The 20565-nt window shown below is 41.3% G+C and overlaps 1 protein-coding gene across 6 annotated transcripts in view; it reads left to right on the plus strand.

The window, feature by feature from the left end:
- MAMDC2 (MAM domain containing 2) overlaps positions 1–20565 on the plus strand; it is a 79961-nt gene that overhangs the window by 46575 nt on the left and 12821 nt on the right. For all 6 annotated transcript variants that reach the window (XR_014555959.1, XM_083702020.1, XM_083702021.1 and 3 more), the window contains 3 exons: positions 1275–1368; positions 5574–5720; positions 7444–7709. Coding sequence is in view for 5 of the 6 variants with exons in the window: in XM_083702020.1 (XP_083558146.1) it covers positions 1275–1368; positions 5574–5720; positions 7444–7709 (507 nt within the window). In the remaining variant the exon portion in view is untranslated. The remainder of the gene's footprint in view (positions 1–1274; positions 1369–5573; positions 5721–7443; positions 7710–20565) is intronic.

Below are 20565 nucleotides of genomic sequence, written 5' to 3' on the forward strand. Positions count from 1 at the left end.
CATCTTGCGAAGCACGGCTATTAGCGGCTTAGCAGGTATTAGCGGCTTAGCAGCTATTAACGGCTTAGCGGCTATTAAAGGCTTAGCGGCTTTAAGAAAAAGGGAAAAAACTCGCAAGAACTCGCAAGACGTCTTGCGAAGCAAGCCCATAGGGAAATTCGTCTAGCGAAGCGATGCAAAAACCGAAAACCCCTTTCGTCTTGCGCGTTTTTTGTTTCGTGAGGCATTCGTCTTGCGGGGCACCACTGTACTAAATAGAATAAATTGCTTTTTTTAGAAGATATGATCAATTTCTAGGATGAACCCTAGAAAAATTATGGGTGATCCGTGCAGTTCAGACAGCTCTGTGGAAAGTCCTTCTTCACAATGTTCTGCATGGAATACCATAGGGCTTGTGATGGCTCAGGGTGGGGAGGGGTCTTCCCATGCTGAGGGACTCACATGTTGTCTAAGGGTCCGTCCCAAAATAATTACTATATATTTTAATAATTATTTTTATATTTATAGCCTAACTTTTCTCCAAAGAGCTCCCTCCCTATTTTATTTTCATAACAGCCCTGTGAAGCTGGTTAGGCTGAGAGACTGTAACTGACCCAATATAGTGACACATTGTGGTGACAGTGAGCCTCATGGCAGATTTGAACAATGGTTTCCCAGGTCTTAGAACAACACTCTAACCCTTGTACCAAACTTTCCCCAAAATAATATTCATATTGGATTTCCTCTATAAGAAAAACACCTTGAACTTTGATAGATACACATATTTCTATTTATGAGCACGATCAGGTTTAGTTTCACTACCAAGTTAAATGTTGGCGAATAGACGCATGTGCAATTGTCACACATTATGCTGTACATATGGTGTGCACTTATGAAATCTTACACAAGCTGATGTATGCACAGAGCAATCTGTATACACTACTGTATATCAATCTGCCTGCCATTGTTCGTCATTAGTTGCCTTTTATTTGAGTTATATGAACATCTGCCCCTGAAACAGGCATGAAGAACCTTGGCCTGCAGACCAAATTAAGCCCGCCAAGGATCTAATTTGGCCCATGAGGCTTTTTCCCAAGCCACAGTCATCTTCTCCACATGCCCTGTCCTCCTGCCAGACACCTGGAGGGTGTAGTTTCAAGCATTCCCTCTCATGTGTGGTATTGGGAGTTTCATAGCTTTGTTGCAATGAAATAATAAAACTATCATTATTAAGCTATTAGTTAATGAATGATTGGTGCAACAATGAAGTTTCTCTACTTGGGTTTTGTTTCCAGGTGATTTTTGAAGTTGCTTTCAGCAGTGCGAATGGAGGATATATTGCTCTTGATGACATTTCTTTCTCTCCCGTTTTCTGCAGCAATCAGACAGGTATGAATTTCCTCCCTGAGTTTTCTGATTTGCTGTTAGATTTCAAAATGTTACATGAATTTGCAAGTGCTGTACTTAGATGTATCTTATTTAGTGCAACTTTTTTATTTAATTAGTCGTGTAAATTGGGACCATCAGTAACTCAATAACACAACATTAATGGGGAATAATGGTAATATGTCACCTATATCAAATGACCACTGAGTTAAAAGAACTCTCTCCATTTGTATTTCCATTGTACAGTGGTACCTCGGGTTAAGTACGTAACCTGAAACTGTTCTTAACCTGAAGCACCACTTAACCACTCAACTAATGGGGCCTCCCGCTGCCGCCGTGTGATTTCTGTTCTCATCCTGAAGCAAAGTTCTTAACCCGAGGTACTATTTCTGGGTTAGCGAGGTCTGTAACCTGAAGCGTATGCAACCCGAGGTACCACTGTATTTCTGTTATGTGTAATCCCAAACGTAGCAAACGTTGGTGATTTGGTGTCAAAATTGCATATAGCTAATCTTTTTAAATTGGGTGATATATAAGTATTTCAACAGTTTCAAATTTTGCCAAGTTTTGTTAATACTTTGTGCATGGTAGAGAAGGTGACACCTTTTCTATTTTAGTGCTAACATGATCCAGGTGCCATTTATCACAGAAAAATATGATGCAGGCCAAACTGTGCTCTTGGTATTCTCCATATATGTGGATATATAACAATTCCTCTTTATTGATTTTTTACAACAGAAATGCTTTCTTAACATAAGATCACAATATAAAGTTTCAATTTCTTGTTGATGTACAGTGGTACCTCAGATTACATACGCTTCAGGTTACAGATTACAGACTCTGCTAACCCAGAAATAGTACCTCGGAGGCCCCACTAGCTAAAGTGGTGCTTCAGGTTAAGAACAGTTTCAGGTTAAGAACGGACCTCCGGAACGAATTAAGTACTTCACCCGAGGTACCACTGTACAATTGTTTCTAAAGCATAATAAAGAAAAAACAAAAATATATTCTTTATTCTTTGACTTATTGATATTCTAATTACCTATGACTTCCCTCCCCTTCTTACTTGGTTCTTTTAGAATTCTTTGTCGAATGCATATCATTGTGAATATAGATTGTTGGTGACCAGCTTATCCACTACTTTTAGATGTTTCTCATTACAATAGTTAATCTAAACCAGGCAAAAATTGCAATTCTCCACAGTGGTCTTTCACTTTGAATGTATTCCAATCTTTGCTAAATTTTTGTTTCGCTTGATCCCTTCTCTGTCCCGTCAATTTATCCATCTCGGTGTATTCAATCAGTTTGATCTGCCAATCTTTTATTGATGGTTTTGTCTCACTTTTCCAGTTATTTAGATATCTTGGGATCTCGCTCCCAATAATCACTAAAAGAAATGCCTCAGGTTTTGGGGGAAATGAGATTTTAAACATTTTTTTCAACTCGTTATAAATTAAGTCCCAAAATTCCTTCATTTTTTTACAGGTCCATCAGGCATGATACATCAATTCTACCGCCTCCTTACATTTCCAGCAAAGATCTGAATTATTTTTGTACATTATTGCTAATTTCCCCAGTGTTATATACCAGCGATAGAAGACCTTCATGTAGTTTTCCTTAATAGAATAACAAGCTGTAAATTAAAGGTCTTCCCTCCACAGTTTTTGCCAATCTGAAAGCTGTATGTTATGATGTAGATCTCTTGCCCACTTTATTGTGGCAGATTTTACCTCCTCATCCTTCACCGACCATTCTAATAAGATTTTATACATTTTGGACAGTGTTTTATCGTCATTGTATATCAAGTCTCTTTCAAAGCTTGAAGGTTCTTTGTTAAAGCCCCTTTTTTATCCTGTTTGAATAGGTCATGTATTTGGTCATACTGTAACCAATTAGTCACTCTACTTTTTATTTCTTCAAAATTATTGAGTTTTAATTGGTTGCCTTCTTCACAGAGAATTTCTTTATATGTAACCCAATCATTCATTATGTTAACCTTTTTTTACTGTTATGGCTTCCGTCAGTGACAACCACCAGGGTGTCTTTTGTTCCAAGATACCCTTGTTTTTTAACCTTGTTCCAGGGTGTCTTTTGTTTAACCTGACTGCATATAGGGACCTTCTTATTACATGATTTGTAAAATCTGTGTGAACTCTCGCTTTGTCATAACATAGGTAAGCATGCCAACCAAAATGATTGTTAAAGCCCTCTAGGTCTAGTATGTCAGTGTTCTTCAATACTATCCATTCCTTAATCCAAGATAGGCATGCACCTTCATGATACAACTCTAAGTTTGGCAGTGCAAAGCCTCCTCTTTCTCTGTAATTTATAACTTATTCTCGACCTCTTGCCCTGCCAAATAAATCTTGTTATATCTTTCTGCCAGGTCTTAAAAGGTTTTACACTGTCCACTACTGGGATGGCTGGGAATAGAAAAAGCATTTTAGGCAACACATTCATTTTTATTGGGGAGATCCTACCCCAGAATGATAATTTTAACCTGTCCCATATTTCCAAGTTTATTTTTATTTCTTTTCAGGTTGGTATATAGTTGTCTTTATAGAGATTTATATTCTTTGCCAATATCCAGATTCCTAGATATTTGATTCTTTTACAAGTTGTCAGTCCTGTAAGTTGTTGTAGTTCTCTTCTATCCTCCTCCCTCATATTTATTTTACTAACATTTTGGTTTTTTCTTTATTGAGTTTGAAACCTGTGACTAGCCCAAATTCTTTTCTAGCACTATTGACACACTTTCCTTTGGGTTTTCTGTTGTTATAGTCAGGTCATCAGCAAAGGCTTTTACTTTGAAGGTCTTATTTCCGATAACTATACCCCTTATGTTCTTTTCTTTTCTGATGTTCATCTTCAGAATTTCCAACACCAAAATAGATAGCAGTGGGGATAAAGGGCACCCCTGTCTTTTACCTCTCTTAATATTATAGTTTACTGTTAGATTGTTATTTATAACTAGTTTAGCTCTTTGTTGCGAATATATTGCATTTATACCTTTATAGAAATTCTCTCCCACTCCTATCATCTCCAGTGTTTTTTTCATAAACCTCCAGGAGACATTGTTGAATGCTTTCTCAGCATCAATAAACAGCAACACTGCCTGTTTTTTGTTTATCACTTCTAGATACTCTAGAGCAGGGCTAGTCAACCTTTTTATACCTATCCGCCCACTAATGCATCTTTCTTGATGGTAAAATTTCCTTACCGCCCACCAGCGCTCGATGGAAGGAGGATTCAGCTTGTACCGTAGAACCTCCTACCACCCACCTAGAATCCTGAAACGCCCACTAGTGGGCGGTAGGGATCAGGTTGACAATCTCTGTTCTAGAGTATCTATTGCATATCTTATATTATTTTTCATGTGGCACCCTGGGAGAAATCCTGCTTGATCCTCACGGATATACTCTTTCAATATGCATTTCAATCTGTTTGCTAGTATGTGTGCAAATATTTTGTAATCGTTATTAAGGAAATATAGGCTGGTAATTCTTAACTGATGTTGGATCTGTTCTCTTAGGGAAATATTGATTTATGTGTTTTTTATATGTTAGAGGGCTGTCACATTGAAAACTTTAATTTCTACCATATATCTTTAAAATGGAGCAACCGCACAAAAATGAATCTACTTAAGCATGATATCTTGAAGGAGTTTTCATTCTTTTTGATATGTTATTTATTTTTTATACTTAAAAGAAATAAAGACGACTGAATTTGTCATACAGATGTGAGAGGTTTATACCCGCTTGAGTTTTGCCATATTTATTTAGAGCAGGTATTCATTCTGTCCAGTGTGTAGAGACAAACTTCCATAGGTTCACTGGTTTTATTTCCTGTTTCCATGTGTACACAAGGCCATGGGCAGGCAATGGGACCTTAGGTGAAATGGGAGGTCTGGACACATCTCCCCAGAGCCTCCCTTCTTACTTACTTGTTCAGACAACTTGCACTGATGACCTGAGTGGGAAGGCTGCATGGGAGCATGGGAGGCATGCACAGACCTCCCGCCCCCCTGTTGGCCCTGTTGCATGGCTTCCACATATGCACAGGTGGGTGCAGAGGGACCTTTTAACCCAAAGAGAGTCTTCACATATGTCTGCCTTGGATAATATGTACAGTTGCCGTTAATGAACAAATAAAACAACATTGATTGTTGTCTTGATGCACTCTCTTCCTTTCTCCTAACTTCCTTTCAGAAATTTCCTTCAGTCCTTCACAGGCAAGTTGCAATTTTGAGGAGGATCTGTGTAATTTTTATCAGGATCGCAAGGATGGCCCTGGCTGGAGCAGGGTCAAAGTAAAGCCTAATGCATACAGGCCAGGAGACCATACTACTGGCATGGGTAAGTGACAAATCTTCTTCACCTGAAGAACAAGCAGAACATACAGATGAAGTACCTCAATGTTCTGAACTCAATCGCACATTGCCACAAAAGTTTTGTGGGAATTCTGGAACTCCCAGCAATTTTTCCAAACTATTTTTCTTAGGTTGGCACAAAGAATAGACAACAGCAGCCCATGAAACAAAAGCCAGAGCACCAAAACAGGCATCACTATATTCTGGTGAAATGCCCTCTTTGGGGGGGGGGGGAGAAGCTGGTATAAATAGGAGGGGACAGGGGATCTAGCACTACTGTAAGTCTTTAAAAAAACAATCGCAGGGGATTAAGATACTGAGAAGCTGGTGGGATGGCTTGGTTTGGACCTGTGGGAACTGCCCAGCCTCAGAAACGCAATTCTCCCTCAGCTTAATGTTTCTCAGTTACAGGGTACTTTTTAGGGGTTTGGGAAACACTGGACATTCCTCCAAAGAAGAATGGGTAATGAAAGTGCGGGACACATGATAAATTGCAGACACTGCATACACTGCAGATGAGTAAATTCAAGTTTGGAAACCAATAATATAACAAATAATATGATACACATAATAAGTTTTTACTTACCTGAAAGGCAAAAACAGGATCAGTGATTTACTATGGACGAACACCAGAAAATATTGTTTCTGGGCAGCTGGAGGAGATGGCACACATGGGATGAGGTTTGAATAGCTATTATAAAAACTGACTAAAAGGTATTTAGCTCGGCTTTCATGCCCCATCAGTTTTCAGAGAAGAGAATCAGTGGTCACATGGTGGTGAATGAAATCAAGATCAAGTGATAAATGCAATTCCTTGATATTCTGAAGTTGTTTTAAGTCCAAAATCCCCTGTTACCAGCTGCTTCATTAAAGGCTTAGTAAATGAAGTACTATTTAAGAACTCTCAGAAATAGCATTTTCTCTGACCTCATTCCTCTCTACGTGTGTGTACATCTGCCTGCCATTTTGGGATTATACTTCATGTATCTGGTGAAGTGGGTATCTATTATCTTCCATAATACATACTATAGTATTTAAGGTGCCATGAGAATCTTTGTTACTTTACCTCAGAATAGCTTTTCTGGTAAAAATGAATTTTACCAAACTACTTCAGATAGAGATTGGCTTAACCTGCAGTCTGTACTCACCTGGGAATAAGCCCCATTGAACTCAGTGGGTGTTACTCACTTCTGAATAGGATTGCATAGGATTGCACTGTCAATCTGGTGAGCAGTGAAGTATGGTCAGTGACACAGCAATATGATCTAAACTATAATTCAGTATCCAACAATGTGTTCAATAGAGCTTTAATATCTACTGAGGAGCTGCTTGGGGAAAATGTGTTGTGTGATTTAGTGTCACGTCTGGATGGCCTTGGAGCCGAGTCAGCTGCCACCTGAACTGGTGAAGCCAGGGCTGCTTCCTGCAGAGAAAGAAGCTCTCTCGTTGTAAGATTGAAATGTCTTGATCTTCAATAACACCTGGTAGTTGTTTAAATGCAATATAGGTGAAACTTATTTGGGAGGTTTTCTTTCAAACACTCATTTAGAAACATGGTGTTATATAATCAGTAATGGTTATAACTTGCAACTTTGCCAGCGGAAATTTTCTGTAACTCTAGAATCCAATGAAATGCCTAAAAGTGTCCTAAAATGAGGTGATGGAATGAGTTGGCCAGAAATGTTTTTTAACATTTTATTGTTTTGCAGGTTACTACTTGCTAGCGAATACAAAGTTTACATCACAACCTGGGTACATTGGCCGTTTGTACAGCACTACTTTGCCAGGAAATTTACAGTATTGTCTGCGGTTCTATTATGCCTTATATGGCTTTTTCAAAATGACTGATGCCCTGACTGTTTACATCTTTGAAGAGAACCATGTGGTACAAGAGAAAATCTGGTCTGTCTTGGAAACTCCCAGAGGAGTCTGGACGCAAGTGGAGATCAGCTTCAAAAAGCCCATGCCTGCCAAGGTAATGACCAGTAATTTCTGTATGTCAGATTGCAGGGTTCCAAAGTAAGGCATGATATTTCCCCCCTTCTATTATTTTCCATTGAAAATTCCCTGACAGATGGGAATGTGATCACAGATAAAGATTTAGCCACTAAATGGGTTGAGTAGCAATTGGTTCTAAAGGCAATTTCCCAATTAATCAAACCAAAATTTGATATTTAAATTGGATACAATATGAGCACCTCTCCCAGGAAAGAGAGACACCAGCCACTACCTATTTGCTAGAGGGTTCACCTCAATTTAAACTTTCCTATTGAGAACCCTACAACTGAGGTTAAGAAAAGAAAGGAGCCAATAATGGACAATATAGTTTTGCCTAGCCGTGTGACAACCTATTGTGTTTGGCTGTTTGAAGGCCTGGACAGGGGGGCTGCAATTATTTACTTGTGGAATAATTGAGCACTGATAAGTCTCCATTAGCACAAGCATTTCTGGTAGGGGTGGTGATGTGCTGCACTCTCTGCAAATTGTTTGTCTATTACATGAAATAAGGCTTATTATTATTATTATTATTTATTTATTTATTAATTAATTATCTATACCCCACCCACTCTGAGCGGCTCCCAATGGAATAATAATAATAATAATAATAATAATAATAATAATAATAATAATAATAAAGCAACATCAAACATTTAAAACTTCCCTAAACAGGGCTGCTGTCAGATGTCCTCTAAAAATCAGATAGTTGTTTATTTCCTTGACATCTGGTGGGAGGGCGTTCCACAGGGCGGGCGCCATTACCGAGAAGGCCCTCTATCTGGTTCCCTGTAACCTCGCTTCTTGCAGCGAGGGAACCGCCAGAAGGCCCTCGGCGCTGGATCTCAGCGTCCGGGCAGAACGATGGGGGAGGAGACGCTCCTTCAGATATACTGGACCGAGGCCATTTAGGGCTTTAAAGGTCAGCACCAACACTTTGAATTGTGTTCGGAAACGTACTGGGAGCCAATGTAAAAGAGAGGTAGAGCTGGGTATCATCCACATACTGATGAACACCCAGCCCAACCCTCCTGATGATCTCTCCCAGAGATGTTAAAAAGCATGGGGGAGAGGACAGAACCCTGAGGCATCCCACAAGTGAGAGCCCAGAGGTCTGAACACCACTTTCTGGACACGGCCCGGAATGAAGGAGCAGAACCACTGTATAACAGTGCCCGCATCTCTCAGCCCCTCTAGACCAGGGGTCAGCAACCTTTTTCAGCCATGGGCCAGTCCACCGTCCTTCAGACCATGTGGTGGGCTGGACTATATTTTGGGGGGGAAAAGAAGAAAAAAGAACGAATTCCTATGCCCCACAAATAACCCAGAGACGCATTTTAAATAAAAGAACACATTCTAGTCATGTAAAAACACGCTGATTCCTGGACCGTCCACAGGCTGGATTGAGAAGGCAATTGCGGCACATCTGGCCCCCAGGCCTTAGGTTGCCTACCCCTGCTCCAGATGGATGTTGTGGTCAATGGTATCAAAGGCCACAGAGAGATCCAGCAGAACTAGGAAACAGCTTTCACCTTTGTCCCTTGCCCGCCAGAGATCATCGACCAGAGCAACCAAAGCAGTTTCAGTCCCATGATGAGGCCTAAATCCTGACTGGAAGGGATCCAAATGGTCCGCATCCTCCAGGCGTGCCTGGAGTTGTTCAGCAACCACTCGCTCAATCACCTTGCCCAAGAATGGAATATTTGAGACTGGGTGATAGTTGGCCATACTGGCTGGGTCTAAAGATGTTTTTTTAAGAAGCAGTTTAATAACCGCCTCTTTCAGCGGGTCTGGGAAGGCTCCCTCACAGAGAGAAGCATTCACCACCCCACGAAGCCCATCTCCCAGCCCTTCCCGGCTAGCTTTTATAAGCCAGGATGGGCAAGGATCAAGGAGACAGGTGGTCAGTTTCCCCCGTCCAAGCAACCTGTCTACATCCTCTGAGGTAACAGATTGGAAATTTGTTGTTGTTGTTGTTTAGTCGTTTAGTCGTGTCCGACACTTCGTGACCCCATGGACCAGAGAACGCCAGGCACCTCTGTCCTCCACTGCCTCCCGCAGTTTGGTCAAACTCATGCTGGTAACCTCGAAAACACTATCCAACCATCTCGTCCTCTGCCGTCCCCTTCTCCTTGTGCCCTCCATCTTTCCCAACATCAGGGTCTTCTCCAGGGAGTCTTCTCTTCTCATGAGGTGGCCAAAGTACTGGAGCCTCAGCTTCACAATCTGTCCTTCCAGTGAGCACTCAGGGTTGATTTCCTTCAGTATGGAGAGGTTTGATCTTCTTGCAGTCCATGGGACTCTCAAGAGTCTCCTCCAGCACCATAATTCAAAAGCATCAATTCTTCGGCGATCAGCCTTCTTTATGGTCCAGCTCTCACTTCCATACATCACTACTGGGAAAACCATAGCTTTAACTATACGAACCTTTGTTGGCAAGGTGATGTCTCTACTTCTCAAGATGCTGTCTAGGCCTGTCATTGCCCTTCTCCCAAGAAGCAGGCGTCTTTTAATTTCGTGGCTGCTGTCACCATCTGCAGTGATCATTGAGCCCAAGAAAGTAAAATCTCTCACTACCTCCATTTCTTCCCCTTCTATTTGCCAGGAGGTGATGGGACCAGTGGCCATGATCTTCGTTTTTTTGATGTTGAGCTTCAGACCATATTTTGCGCTCTCCTCTTTCACCCTCATTAAAAGGTTATTTAATTCCTCCTCACTTTCTGCCATCAAGGTTGTGTCATCTGCATATCTGAGGTTGTTGATATTTCTTCCGGCAATCTTAATTCCGGCTAGGGATTCATCCAGCCCAGCCTTTCGCATGATGAATTCTGCATATAAGTTAAATAAGCAGGGAGACAAAATACAGCCTTGTCGTACTCCTTTCCCAATTTTGAACCAATCAGTTGTTCCATATCCAGTTCTAACTGTAGCTTCTTGTCCCACATAGAGATTTCTCAGGAGACAGATGAGGTGATCTGGCACTCCCATTTCTTTAAGAACTTGTCATAGTTTGTCGTGGTCGACACAGTCAAAGGCTTTTGCATAGTCAATGAAGCAGAAGTAGATGTCTTTCTGGAACTCTCTAGCTTTCTCCATAATCCAGCGCATGTTTGCAATTTGGTCTCTGGTTCCTCTGCCTCTTCTAAATCCAGCTTGCACTTCTGGGAGTTCTCGGTCCATATACTGCTTGAGCCTTCCTTGTAGAATTTTAAGCATAACCTTGCTAGCGTGTGAAATGAGTGCAATTGTGCGGTAGTTGGAGCATTCTTTGGCACTGCCCTTCTTTGGGATTGGGATGTAGACTGATCTTCTCCAATCTTCTGGCCACTGCTGAGTTTTCCAAACTTGCTGGCATATTGAGTGTAGCACCTTAACAGCATAATCTTTTAAAATTTTAAATAGTTCAGCTGGAATACCATCACTTCCACTGGCCTTGTTATTTGCAGTGCTTTCTAAGGCCCATTTGACTTCACTTTCCAGGATGTCTGGCTCAAGGTCAGCAACCACACTACCTGGGGTATACGAGACATCCATTTCTTTCTGGTATAATTCCTCTGTGTATTCTTGCCACCTCTTCTTGATGTCTTCTGCTTCTGTTAGGTCCTTTCCACTTTTGTCTTTTATTATGGAAATCTTTGTATGAAATGTTCCTTTCATATCTCCAATTTTCTTGAACAGATCTCTGGTTCTTCCCATTCTATTGCTTTCCTCTATTTCTTTGCATTGCTCGTTTAAGAAGGTCTTCTTGTCTCTCCTTGCTATTCTTTGGAAATCTGCATTCAATTTCCTGTATCTTTCACTATCTCCCTCGCATTTTGCTTGCCTTCTCTCCCCCGCTATTTGTAAAGCCTCATTGGACAGCCACTTTGCTTTCTTGCATTTCCTTTTCATTGGAATGGTTTTCATTGCTGCCTCCTGTATAATGTTACGAGCCTCCATCCATAGTTCTTCAGGCATTCTGTCCACCAAATCTAAATCCTTAAACCTGTTCCTCACTTCCACTGTGTATTCATAAGGGATTTGACTTAGATTGTATCTTACCGGCCCAGTGGTTTTTCCTACTTTCTTCAGTTTAAGCTTGAATTTTGCTATAAGAAGCTGATGATCTGAGCCACAGTCAGCTCCAGGTCTTGTTTTTGCTGACTGTATAGAGCTTCTCCATCTTTGGCTGCAGAGAATATAATCAATCTGATTTCGATGCTGCCCATCTGGTGATGTCCATGTGTAGAGTCGTCTCTTGTGTTGTTGGAAAAGCGTGTTTGTGATGACCAGCTTGTTCTCTTGACAGAACTCTATTAGCCTTTGCCCTGCTTCGTTTTGATCTCCAAGGCCAAACTTGCCAGTTGTTCCTTTTATCTCTTGACTCCCTACTTTAGCATTCCAATCCCCTATAATGAGAAGAACATCCTTCTTTGGTGTCACTTCTATAAGGTCTTGTAAGTCTTCATAGAATTGGTCAATTTCAGTTTCTTCAGCACAAGTAGTTGGTGCATAAACTTGGATTACTGTGATGTTAAAAGGTCTGCCTTGGATTCGTATCGAGATCATTCTATCATTTTTGAGATTGCATCCCAGTACAGCTTTCGCCACTCTTTTGTTGACTATGAGGGCCACTCCATTTCTTTTACGGGTTTCTTGCCCACAGTAGTAGATATGATGGTCATCTGAACTGAATTCACCCATTCCCGTCCATTTTAGTTCACTGATGCCCAGGATGTCAATATTTATTCTTGCCATCTCATTTTTGACCACCTCCAACTTACCCAGGTTCATGGTTCTTACATTCCAGGTTCCTATGCAATATTTTTCTTTACAGCATTGGACTTTCCTTTCGCTTCCAGGCATATCCACAACTGAGCGTCCTTTCGGCTTTGGCCCAGCCGCTTCATCAGCTCTGGATCTACTTGTACTTGCCCTCCGCTCTTCCCCAGTAGCATGTTGGACGCCTTCCGACCTGAGGGGCTCATCTTCCAGCGTCATATCTTTTATATGCCTGTTGTCTTTGTCCATGGAGTTTTCTTGGCAGGGATACTGGAGTGGCTTGCCGGTTCCTCCTCCAGGTGGATCACATTTGGTCAAAACTCTCCACTATGACCTGTTCATCTTGGGTGCCCTGCTCGGCATAGTTCATAGCTTCTCTGAGTTCTTCAAGCCCCTTCGCCACGGCAAGGCAGTGATTTCTTCAACTAAACAAGTTAGTAGCATGGTCGTGTGAGTTTCATTCTGTTTGCTATAAATATAAATAGTGCACTCTCTCTCTCCCCTTTTTTTGGGAAAAACCTAAAATATTACAATAAGAAAAGTGAACTAAATATGCAAGCATTAAATGGCAACTTGGATAAGTGGTAGCACTTTTTGAAAACATTTAGGGGTTCTTCTTCTTCTTCTTCTTCTTCTTCTTCTTCTTCTTCTTCTTCTTCTTCTTCTCCGGCAATCACTCATAGCTGAGTAAGATTGTCTTCCATAAACACGGTTTTAACATTGAGTCCGTAAGTGACTGTGGAGGCCAATTCTGGATCCACACGTCCTTCCAAAGTGGGGACATTGGTTTCTGGATGGGAGTTGATCACAATGAGGGTTTGCCAAACATGCCTTTCTCTTAGCTTGTTTCTCCTTTTTGCTCTGACTTCAAGCATCTTCAAAGTCCATGATGCCTTTGGTAAAGGCTGTTCTCCAATTGGAGCGCTCGCAGGCCAGTGCTTCCCAGTTATATATAGTGCAATATAGGAGGCATTACAGAAGAGACAAAGGGTCCACACAAGTAAGATCACACCTTGAGTGCTGTGTACACAATAATATGTCACCAGCAAAGGGGGCGGCGCATGATTGTGGTTGCAAAACTTTTACATTGAATGAAGAACATGTAGAATTTATAATTTAGCGCACAGCATTTTCTTACAGGTCCCATGTGTAATTTCAATGCAAGCTTAATGGAAATCAGTTTATATTTTCCTGTTCTCCAGCTTTATTCCTTCTCATGAATCTTCATGCCTAGCACTTGTTTGAGCTGGCCTGTGGTTGATTTATGCAACTTTGATTTCCTGGTTGTCTATGGAAATAGTAAATAGTCTATACAGCCAAGTTGCATTTTGGCCATCCTTGAATGTCAAATAGAGTGAGAGAATCAGATGTTTCCATTCCATCCTTTTTAGAACCGTCCTGGTTACATAACTTTTGTAGTTGGAAAAACCTTCTAAAACTTTTTAGCAACTTATTTTACTCCATGCTCCTCCACACTGTAAAGAGTACATCATGCAAATATTAAATGAAGTCCATACTTTAGCTTTTGGTGCAGCGTTTTGTGAACATATTTGTTCTCTGAGTCAAAACTGCGTAACGGATGAATGAAAGAACTCTTTTTCTGAGGCTGTGTAGGGTTTTCCAAGATATGTTTGAATTAGCTGTTTCAGGTAGTTACTGGCTGGAGTATTTTGTACAGGAAAAGTAGCAAGTAGGCCATGGATACAAAATGTGATTAGCCATCTTAGAAAACTCTTGAGTGTGAGTTTAAACAGATAAGCGATAAATCAATAAAGATTTTTAACAGTAAATACAGCTAACAGTTCAACTTAAAACAAAAATAAGAGTATCTGTAGTTAATAGTTCACTCTCTGTCCATCAACAAAGTAAGGACTTAATGCTAAAAAAAATCCCTACCATCATGAGAGTTATTTAGCTGGAACCCAAGGATGAAAAGGGGCAGAAACTTTAGGATTTTTTAAACTACATGTTTTCCTAAGGAATTCTACCCTGTCCAGTCAACACTGTTGCTTTTTGGAGGAACAGGAATCTAGGCCTGATTAAGCAGTGAAGATCCCAGCATGTTCCAAATTTCGGGGGGCTGTAAAAATACCAGTACAGTGGTACCTTGGGTTACAGATGCTTCAGCTTACAGATGCTTCAGGTTACAGACTCTGCTAACCCAGAAATAGTACCTCAGGTTAAGAACTTTGCTTCTGGATGAGAACAGAAATTGCGTGCTGGTAGTACGGCAGCAGCAGGAGGCCCCATTAGCTAAAGTGGTGCTTCAGGTTAAGAACAGTTTCAGGTTAAGAACGGACCTCCAGAAGGAATTAAGTTCTTAACCTGAGGTACCACTGTACCAACTTAAAAACAAGAGATCATTTATAATAAACATAGACAGTTCTGTCTTGAAACCGGTTTGTCCCATAACTGCTCTAAAGGGACCACTTCCATGTTGTACTCTTGCAATAGTTTCTCAAGTCAGAACTTTATTATTTGCTGTCAGTAATTTTTCCATTGTTGTAGAAAAAATTGGGATTGGCTTTTGCATCCCAACCTCCCAAGGCGCAAGTCCATGATTGGTCAGAGAATAATGAATGGAGGCAGGAACCAGTAGAAGGAAAGCAGGAAAGATCTTTAATTTCCTGCTGCAACAGAGTTCCCCTTCTCTTGCAAAGAGGTGAGGAACCAAAACAAAGGTGTGCAAAAACTTTTAAAGACTTTAGAAATTGCCCAACCCCTTAGCCAAAAGCTACCCCAAAGACATCATACACATCTACAACAGAAATTTGAGAGTGCGGCTTGTCTCCTGTCTTACAAGCTACCTGATGTTGTTGTTTAGTCATTTAGTCGTGTCCGCCTCTTTGTGACCCCCTGGACCAGAGCACGCCAGGCCCTCCTGTCTTCCACTGCCTGCCGCAGTTTGGTCAGACTCATGTTTGTAGCTTCGAGAACACTGTCCAACCATCTCGTCCTCTGTTGTCCCCTTCTCCTTGTGCCCTCCATCTTTCCCAACATCAGGGTCTTTTCCAGGGAGTCATCTCTTCTCATGAGGTGGCCAAAGTCTTGGAGCCTCAGCTTCACGATCTGTCCTTCCAGTGAGCACAAGCCACTCCAGTATCTCTGCCAAGAAAACTCCATGGGCAAAGACAACAGGCATATAAAAGCTACCTGATAATGGCTACTAATTGCATTACCTGGCCAGTCTGGGGCATTCTTTTGAGTTGGTAAATTCTTCAATTCTTGAATCCAGGTCACAGGCCTACAGTGGTATCTTGGTTTATGAACTTAATCCATTCCTGAAGTCCGTTCTTAAACCGAAACCGTTCTTAAACTGAGGCGTGCTTTCCCTAATGAGGCCTCCCGCTGCCAGTGCCCTTCCACCATTTGGCTTCCGTTCTTAGACCGAGGTAAAGCTTGCAAACCAGGACACTACTTCCGGTTTTGTGGAGTTTGTAAACCGAATCGTTCGTAAACAGGATTGTTCTTAAACTGAGGTACCACTGTACTGGGAAAGTTTCTACAAGATATTTCCTTCTGCAGAGGAAATATTTAGAGTCATTAGGAGAGCCAAAATGGCTTTTGGGATTGTTCTGTATGCTAAAATAAAGTGTAATTTTCTCAGGGACTATTTCCTAAATTCTGAAGGGTAAAGGATTAGTTTTCTGGTAACTAATGTGAGTTCACTATGTGTGTGCTCCCTAAAATTTTATCATACCATAAATATATTGTAAAACATTGATTTTTCTCCTCACTTTCTTGTTGGTGACTGCGTAAGAAACGGGGAGGCTAAGATTAATTTCTGTTTAGGACAAAATATTTCCCTGTTGTAAAAAGAATCAAAGAGGTGTAGTTTCACCAGTGAAGAAACAGACTTGTAAAATTAAGACACGGGAAGTCTAATTGAATGCTGAGGACTTGCTAAACACATCACTATCCTATTTTTCTGTTCAGGTAGCCATTTCTGTTGCACTGTGTAACTGTTTGAATATACAGGAGATGCAACAGGAATAGTCTCCAGCCGTGGTTTTCTCTCAGGGCTCTTTTCTCCTTCATTCTTCAGTGCTGCAATTGCTGTTCCTTTTTTATCCTTGGACAGAAAAGCATCTGCATAATTTGTCCTCATTATACTTTAAACATTGGGATACTGGAGATCTGATATCTGTGACTATATTTTTTTGGGGGTGCATTTATATACAACACAATCGGCCATGATTTCTGGACAATTCACATTACAATTCGGTAACCAAGAAATACAGATACAACCAATTAACATCTACTAAAACAATCAGTATGAAACCTGTATCAGCACAAAGTCACTGATAAGCCAACACAAAGCCTTATGAAGCAAGAACAAAACAGTTGTAAGCATGTGGTCATTATCCACTTCCTGCTGCACTCCCAATTAAATTATTCCCATAGGTACTGCCCACATAGCACTATATTCACTCACAAATAAAGTGACATTGTTGGATTTTCTGTTGCAGAAGGGGAAATGGAGTCTCAAAAGCAGTACAGTGGTACCTCTGGTAAAGTACTTAATTCTTTCTGGAGGTCTGTACTTAACCTGAAACTGTTCTTAACCTGAAGCACCACTTTACCCAATGGGGCCTCCCGCTGCTGTCGTGCCGCTGGAGCACAATTTCTGTTCTCATCCTGAAGCAAAGTTCTTAACCCGAGGTACTATTTCTGGGTTAGCGGAGTCTGTAACCTGAAGTGTATGTAACCTGAGGTACTTGGTTGACAAGTGGGTCCTGAAAGAATGAGTAACAAGTTGAACCAGTTTAAAAACATTTGAGAAGTACTGGTATAATGGTTAAAGTGTCATCCTAGGACTGGAAATACTAGTATCAGACATTGGTCCAGTTTTTCTACTGCCTCACCAGTACCAGATTAAAAAGGAGGAATGTTTCCATGGATTCACTCAGCAGCTTCATATAGTAGTTGCCACAGGGGAAATGTAGACGCTGAAGAAGGAAGCTGCCTGACCCCATAGAGTCGAGAACGAGGGAGCTAAAGGCTAGGTGAGAGCATAGCTGCCAAGCGTCCCTTATTTGAAGGGACAGTCCCTTATTCCAGCGCCATGTCCCGCTGCTGTCCCTTATTGATGGATGTCCCTTAAATGTCCCTAAAATGATGTCCCTTAAATTTCAAAGGAAGCAGGTCCTCTCCCTCCCTCCCTGCCAGCCAGGGAGGAGGGAGGCTTCAACTGTGTTGCTTGGCTGTGTTGCTCACCCAATAAGAAGTCTAAGAACGACTGGGGGGTGCAGCTTGCATGCCTTGTGCTGATCAAATTGGCTGCGTTCCCTGGGGACTCGCCTTTGCTCAGCGCTTCCCAGTGGAGAGGTGACTGTGGTTTTCCTTGAGGCTTCATTTGGCTGCTGGCTGGGCTTTCTGCCTTTGGCTCAGAGGGGCTCAGAAGTTGAACATACCTGTGCTGAGTGCTCAGATTGGGATCGGATGGATATGTCATCGATGGCCCACTCACCCTTGCCGGTGGAAAGGTCTGTCTGGAGCGGGGGCACATGGTGGGGGAAAAGGAAAGGAGATCTCGTAGGAGGGGGGGAGGCTGTGTGTGTGTGTGTGTGTGGCTAGTTAATGCAAGCTGAGGGGGGTTTTGAATGCTGGACGCCATTTTGTTGCACATGCTGCTGCAAACTTGCAGTGCAAAGCCAGGCCGGGGAGCCATCTTAAGTTGAGGCTGCATAGGCCTTGTGGTGCATGTGATTCAGATTCTATTCAGTTGAACCTCTGGTTACAAAGTTGGTTGGACTGTGTTCTCGAAGCTACCAGCATGAGTTTGACAGGAGGAGAGGAAGACTGGAGTGCCTGGAACAGGTGAGGCTGCAGGTCCCTTTTCTGGGTGCTGGTCCCTTATTTTCAAGGCTGCTGGTCCCTTATTTTCAAATCTGTAAGTTGACAGCTATGGGTGAGAGCTGTCCCCGGACGGGGGCTGCTGCTGGTGGTGGGGTGTTGGGGGCACTCCTCACTGTCTTTGGTGTGCACAAGTCAAGGGTCTGGCTGGGCCCTAGAGAAGGGGGATCAGTGGGGTGGGAAGGAGCGGCAGGAGTTTGGGGAGATTGCAGTAGGTAGGTATCAGCTATGCAGAAAAACCTGTCTGGTGGGGGAAAGCAAACTCGGGCTCCTGTTTTTCGATTGGAGAGGGGAAGATTTTTCAGATCCCCTCTAGTGTCCCTCACATCCACACACACACATTAATAAAGAAAGGGTACCTTTGGGGTCACTTTGACTCCTGCTCTGTGCACTTGGATCTTCTCTGGGCGGGATTCCAGGGGCTGGATTCTCTTTTACACACACAAATACTGGGTTCTCCTGCATTTCCGTGCAGTGCATCTGCCAGGGACAGATTAAATTTGCTTAATAAATAAATATATTAAATCTATTAATTGTGTATATTAAATAATATTAACTATGTTGTGAACACTTTAATTAATGATATGGAACTGCCTGTATACTTCTGTGCTCAACTCATCTTCTAAATCCTGTTCTTCTCTCTGGAATTCAAAGTTCTACCTCTTTCCTAGCCTCTTCTTTGGCAGTGAGGCTCAGAGCAGAGATCCTATTACAGCATTTTGACTCATCCATTGTAGGAAGGTACAAATGTGTGTACTCAACACATTTACAAATTGTATTTTTTTTAATAATAATATTTATTAGGTTTTCTCAAGAAAAAAGACCACAAAGATAACAAAAAATAAACATCAAAGACAAAAAAATAAAATTTACAACAATCAAAAATCAAAAATTCCACACAAAAAACAAAAGGATAAGAAAAATAAAAAATAAAAATCTCTCCTTTCAAATTCTCAGCATTCTTTTACTTATTTTCCTGACTTCCTCTCACCTCCCTCCTTGTATTCCATTTTAAAATTAATTCAGCAAATTCATACCACTTGTCTTACCCTTAATTATATGTCCCCATGTAATATTTACCTCATATTTTCATTTATAATCAAACCATTCTTGCAAATTCTTATTTCCCCTTATTACTCAAACCACTTCATTTTTTCTTACATTAATTTCATTAATTTTATCTTATCCTCAAATCTTTAAAGTTCTTAGATTTAAACCATTACTAAAGCCAATTACTTCCTTTCCAGCATCTCTTAATATTTCATTAGAATTACACTAATTCCATAAATAAGAATTTATTACAAAAGCATTTCTCATTTTAAGTTTCTCCAGCGTCCCTTTTCCTGGTTCCGGATAATGTCAGTCCTTAAGTCTTTAACCCTTGTCAATCCGGTGTTCTAATATCTGAAGCTCTCAAGTCACTTCCAAGCCCCCTCTGCGAGTTTTCTTGTTTCTGTTTGTAGTTACATAAATCCTTGTTCCCTGTTGTATTCTTTCGCATTTTCTTCTCTTTCTCTTTGGGGAGCCAGTCTCTGGAGGACTCTATGTAGTAAAATTCTTCATCTCCTTTTATCCAATTGTCCCATTCTCCAGTGTTGCACTCCCCAATGTTTAGTTTGTAATCCAAAGGGTAGTCATTCCAAAGATAATCTTCCACTTGTTTCACACCCAAGATAATAACTCTCTTAGGTCCACAATTTAACCAGTGCCCTACGAATTCCATCTCCCAATGTTGCAGCTTCTGATCCTGTAAAACTTGGAGACTCTGTGTCTTATGAGATACATTCATAACCTCATGCACTTGCCCTAAGTCAATATCCTGAGTAGATTGTTGTGCAGTTTCTGTAACTGTACATTCCATTGGCACCTCCTTGTTAACTGCAGCTAAAATGTATGCCGTCTCTTGATTCATAAAAGACACTTTCTCATCCATCTGTTGCAGCACATCATATATTTTGTCCAGGGCAGATAAAACTTCCTCTCTCATCATTCTGTCAAGGTCAGAAAGCTGGTCCCACGGTCTGATTTTCTCAGCTGCTATGTTCTCTTTGTAAAATAAAACAAAAGCACTGGTAGACCTCCTCTAGGAGGGGTAGTTACTTTTTAGCATCCATTTTTACAGTGTATCCAGCAAGGGAAAATAAAAGTTACTTTCGATTTTCAGATATTTTGTTTCCTTTCAATCTAAAGCAAACAGGCAGAAGGCAGCATAGGACTTA

The sequence above is a fragment of the Podarcis gaigeae genome (genome assembly GCF_964106915.1).
Source record: "Podarcis gaigeae genome assembly, chromosome: 11".
Lineage (NCBI taxonomy): Eukaryota > Metazoa > Chordata > Lepidosauria > Squamata > Lacertidae > Podarcis > Podarcis gaigeae.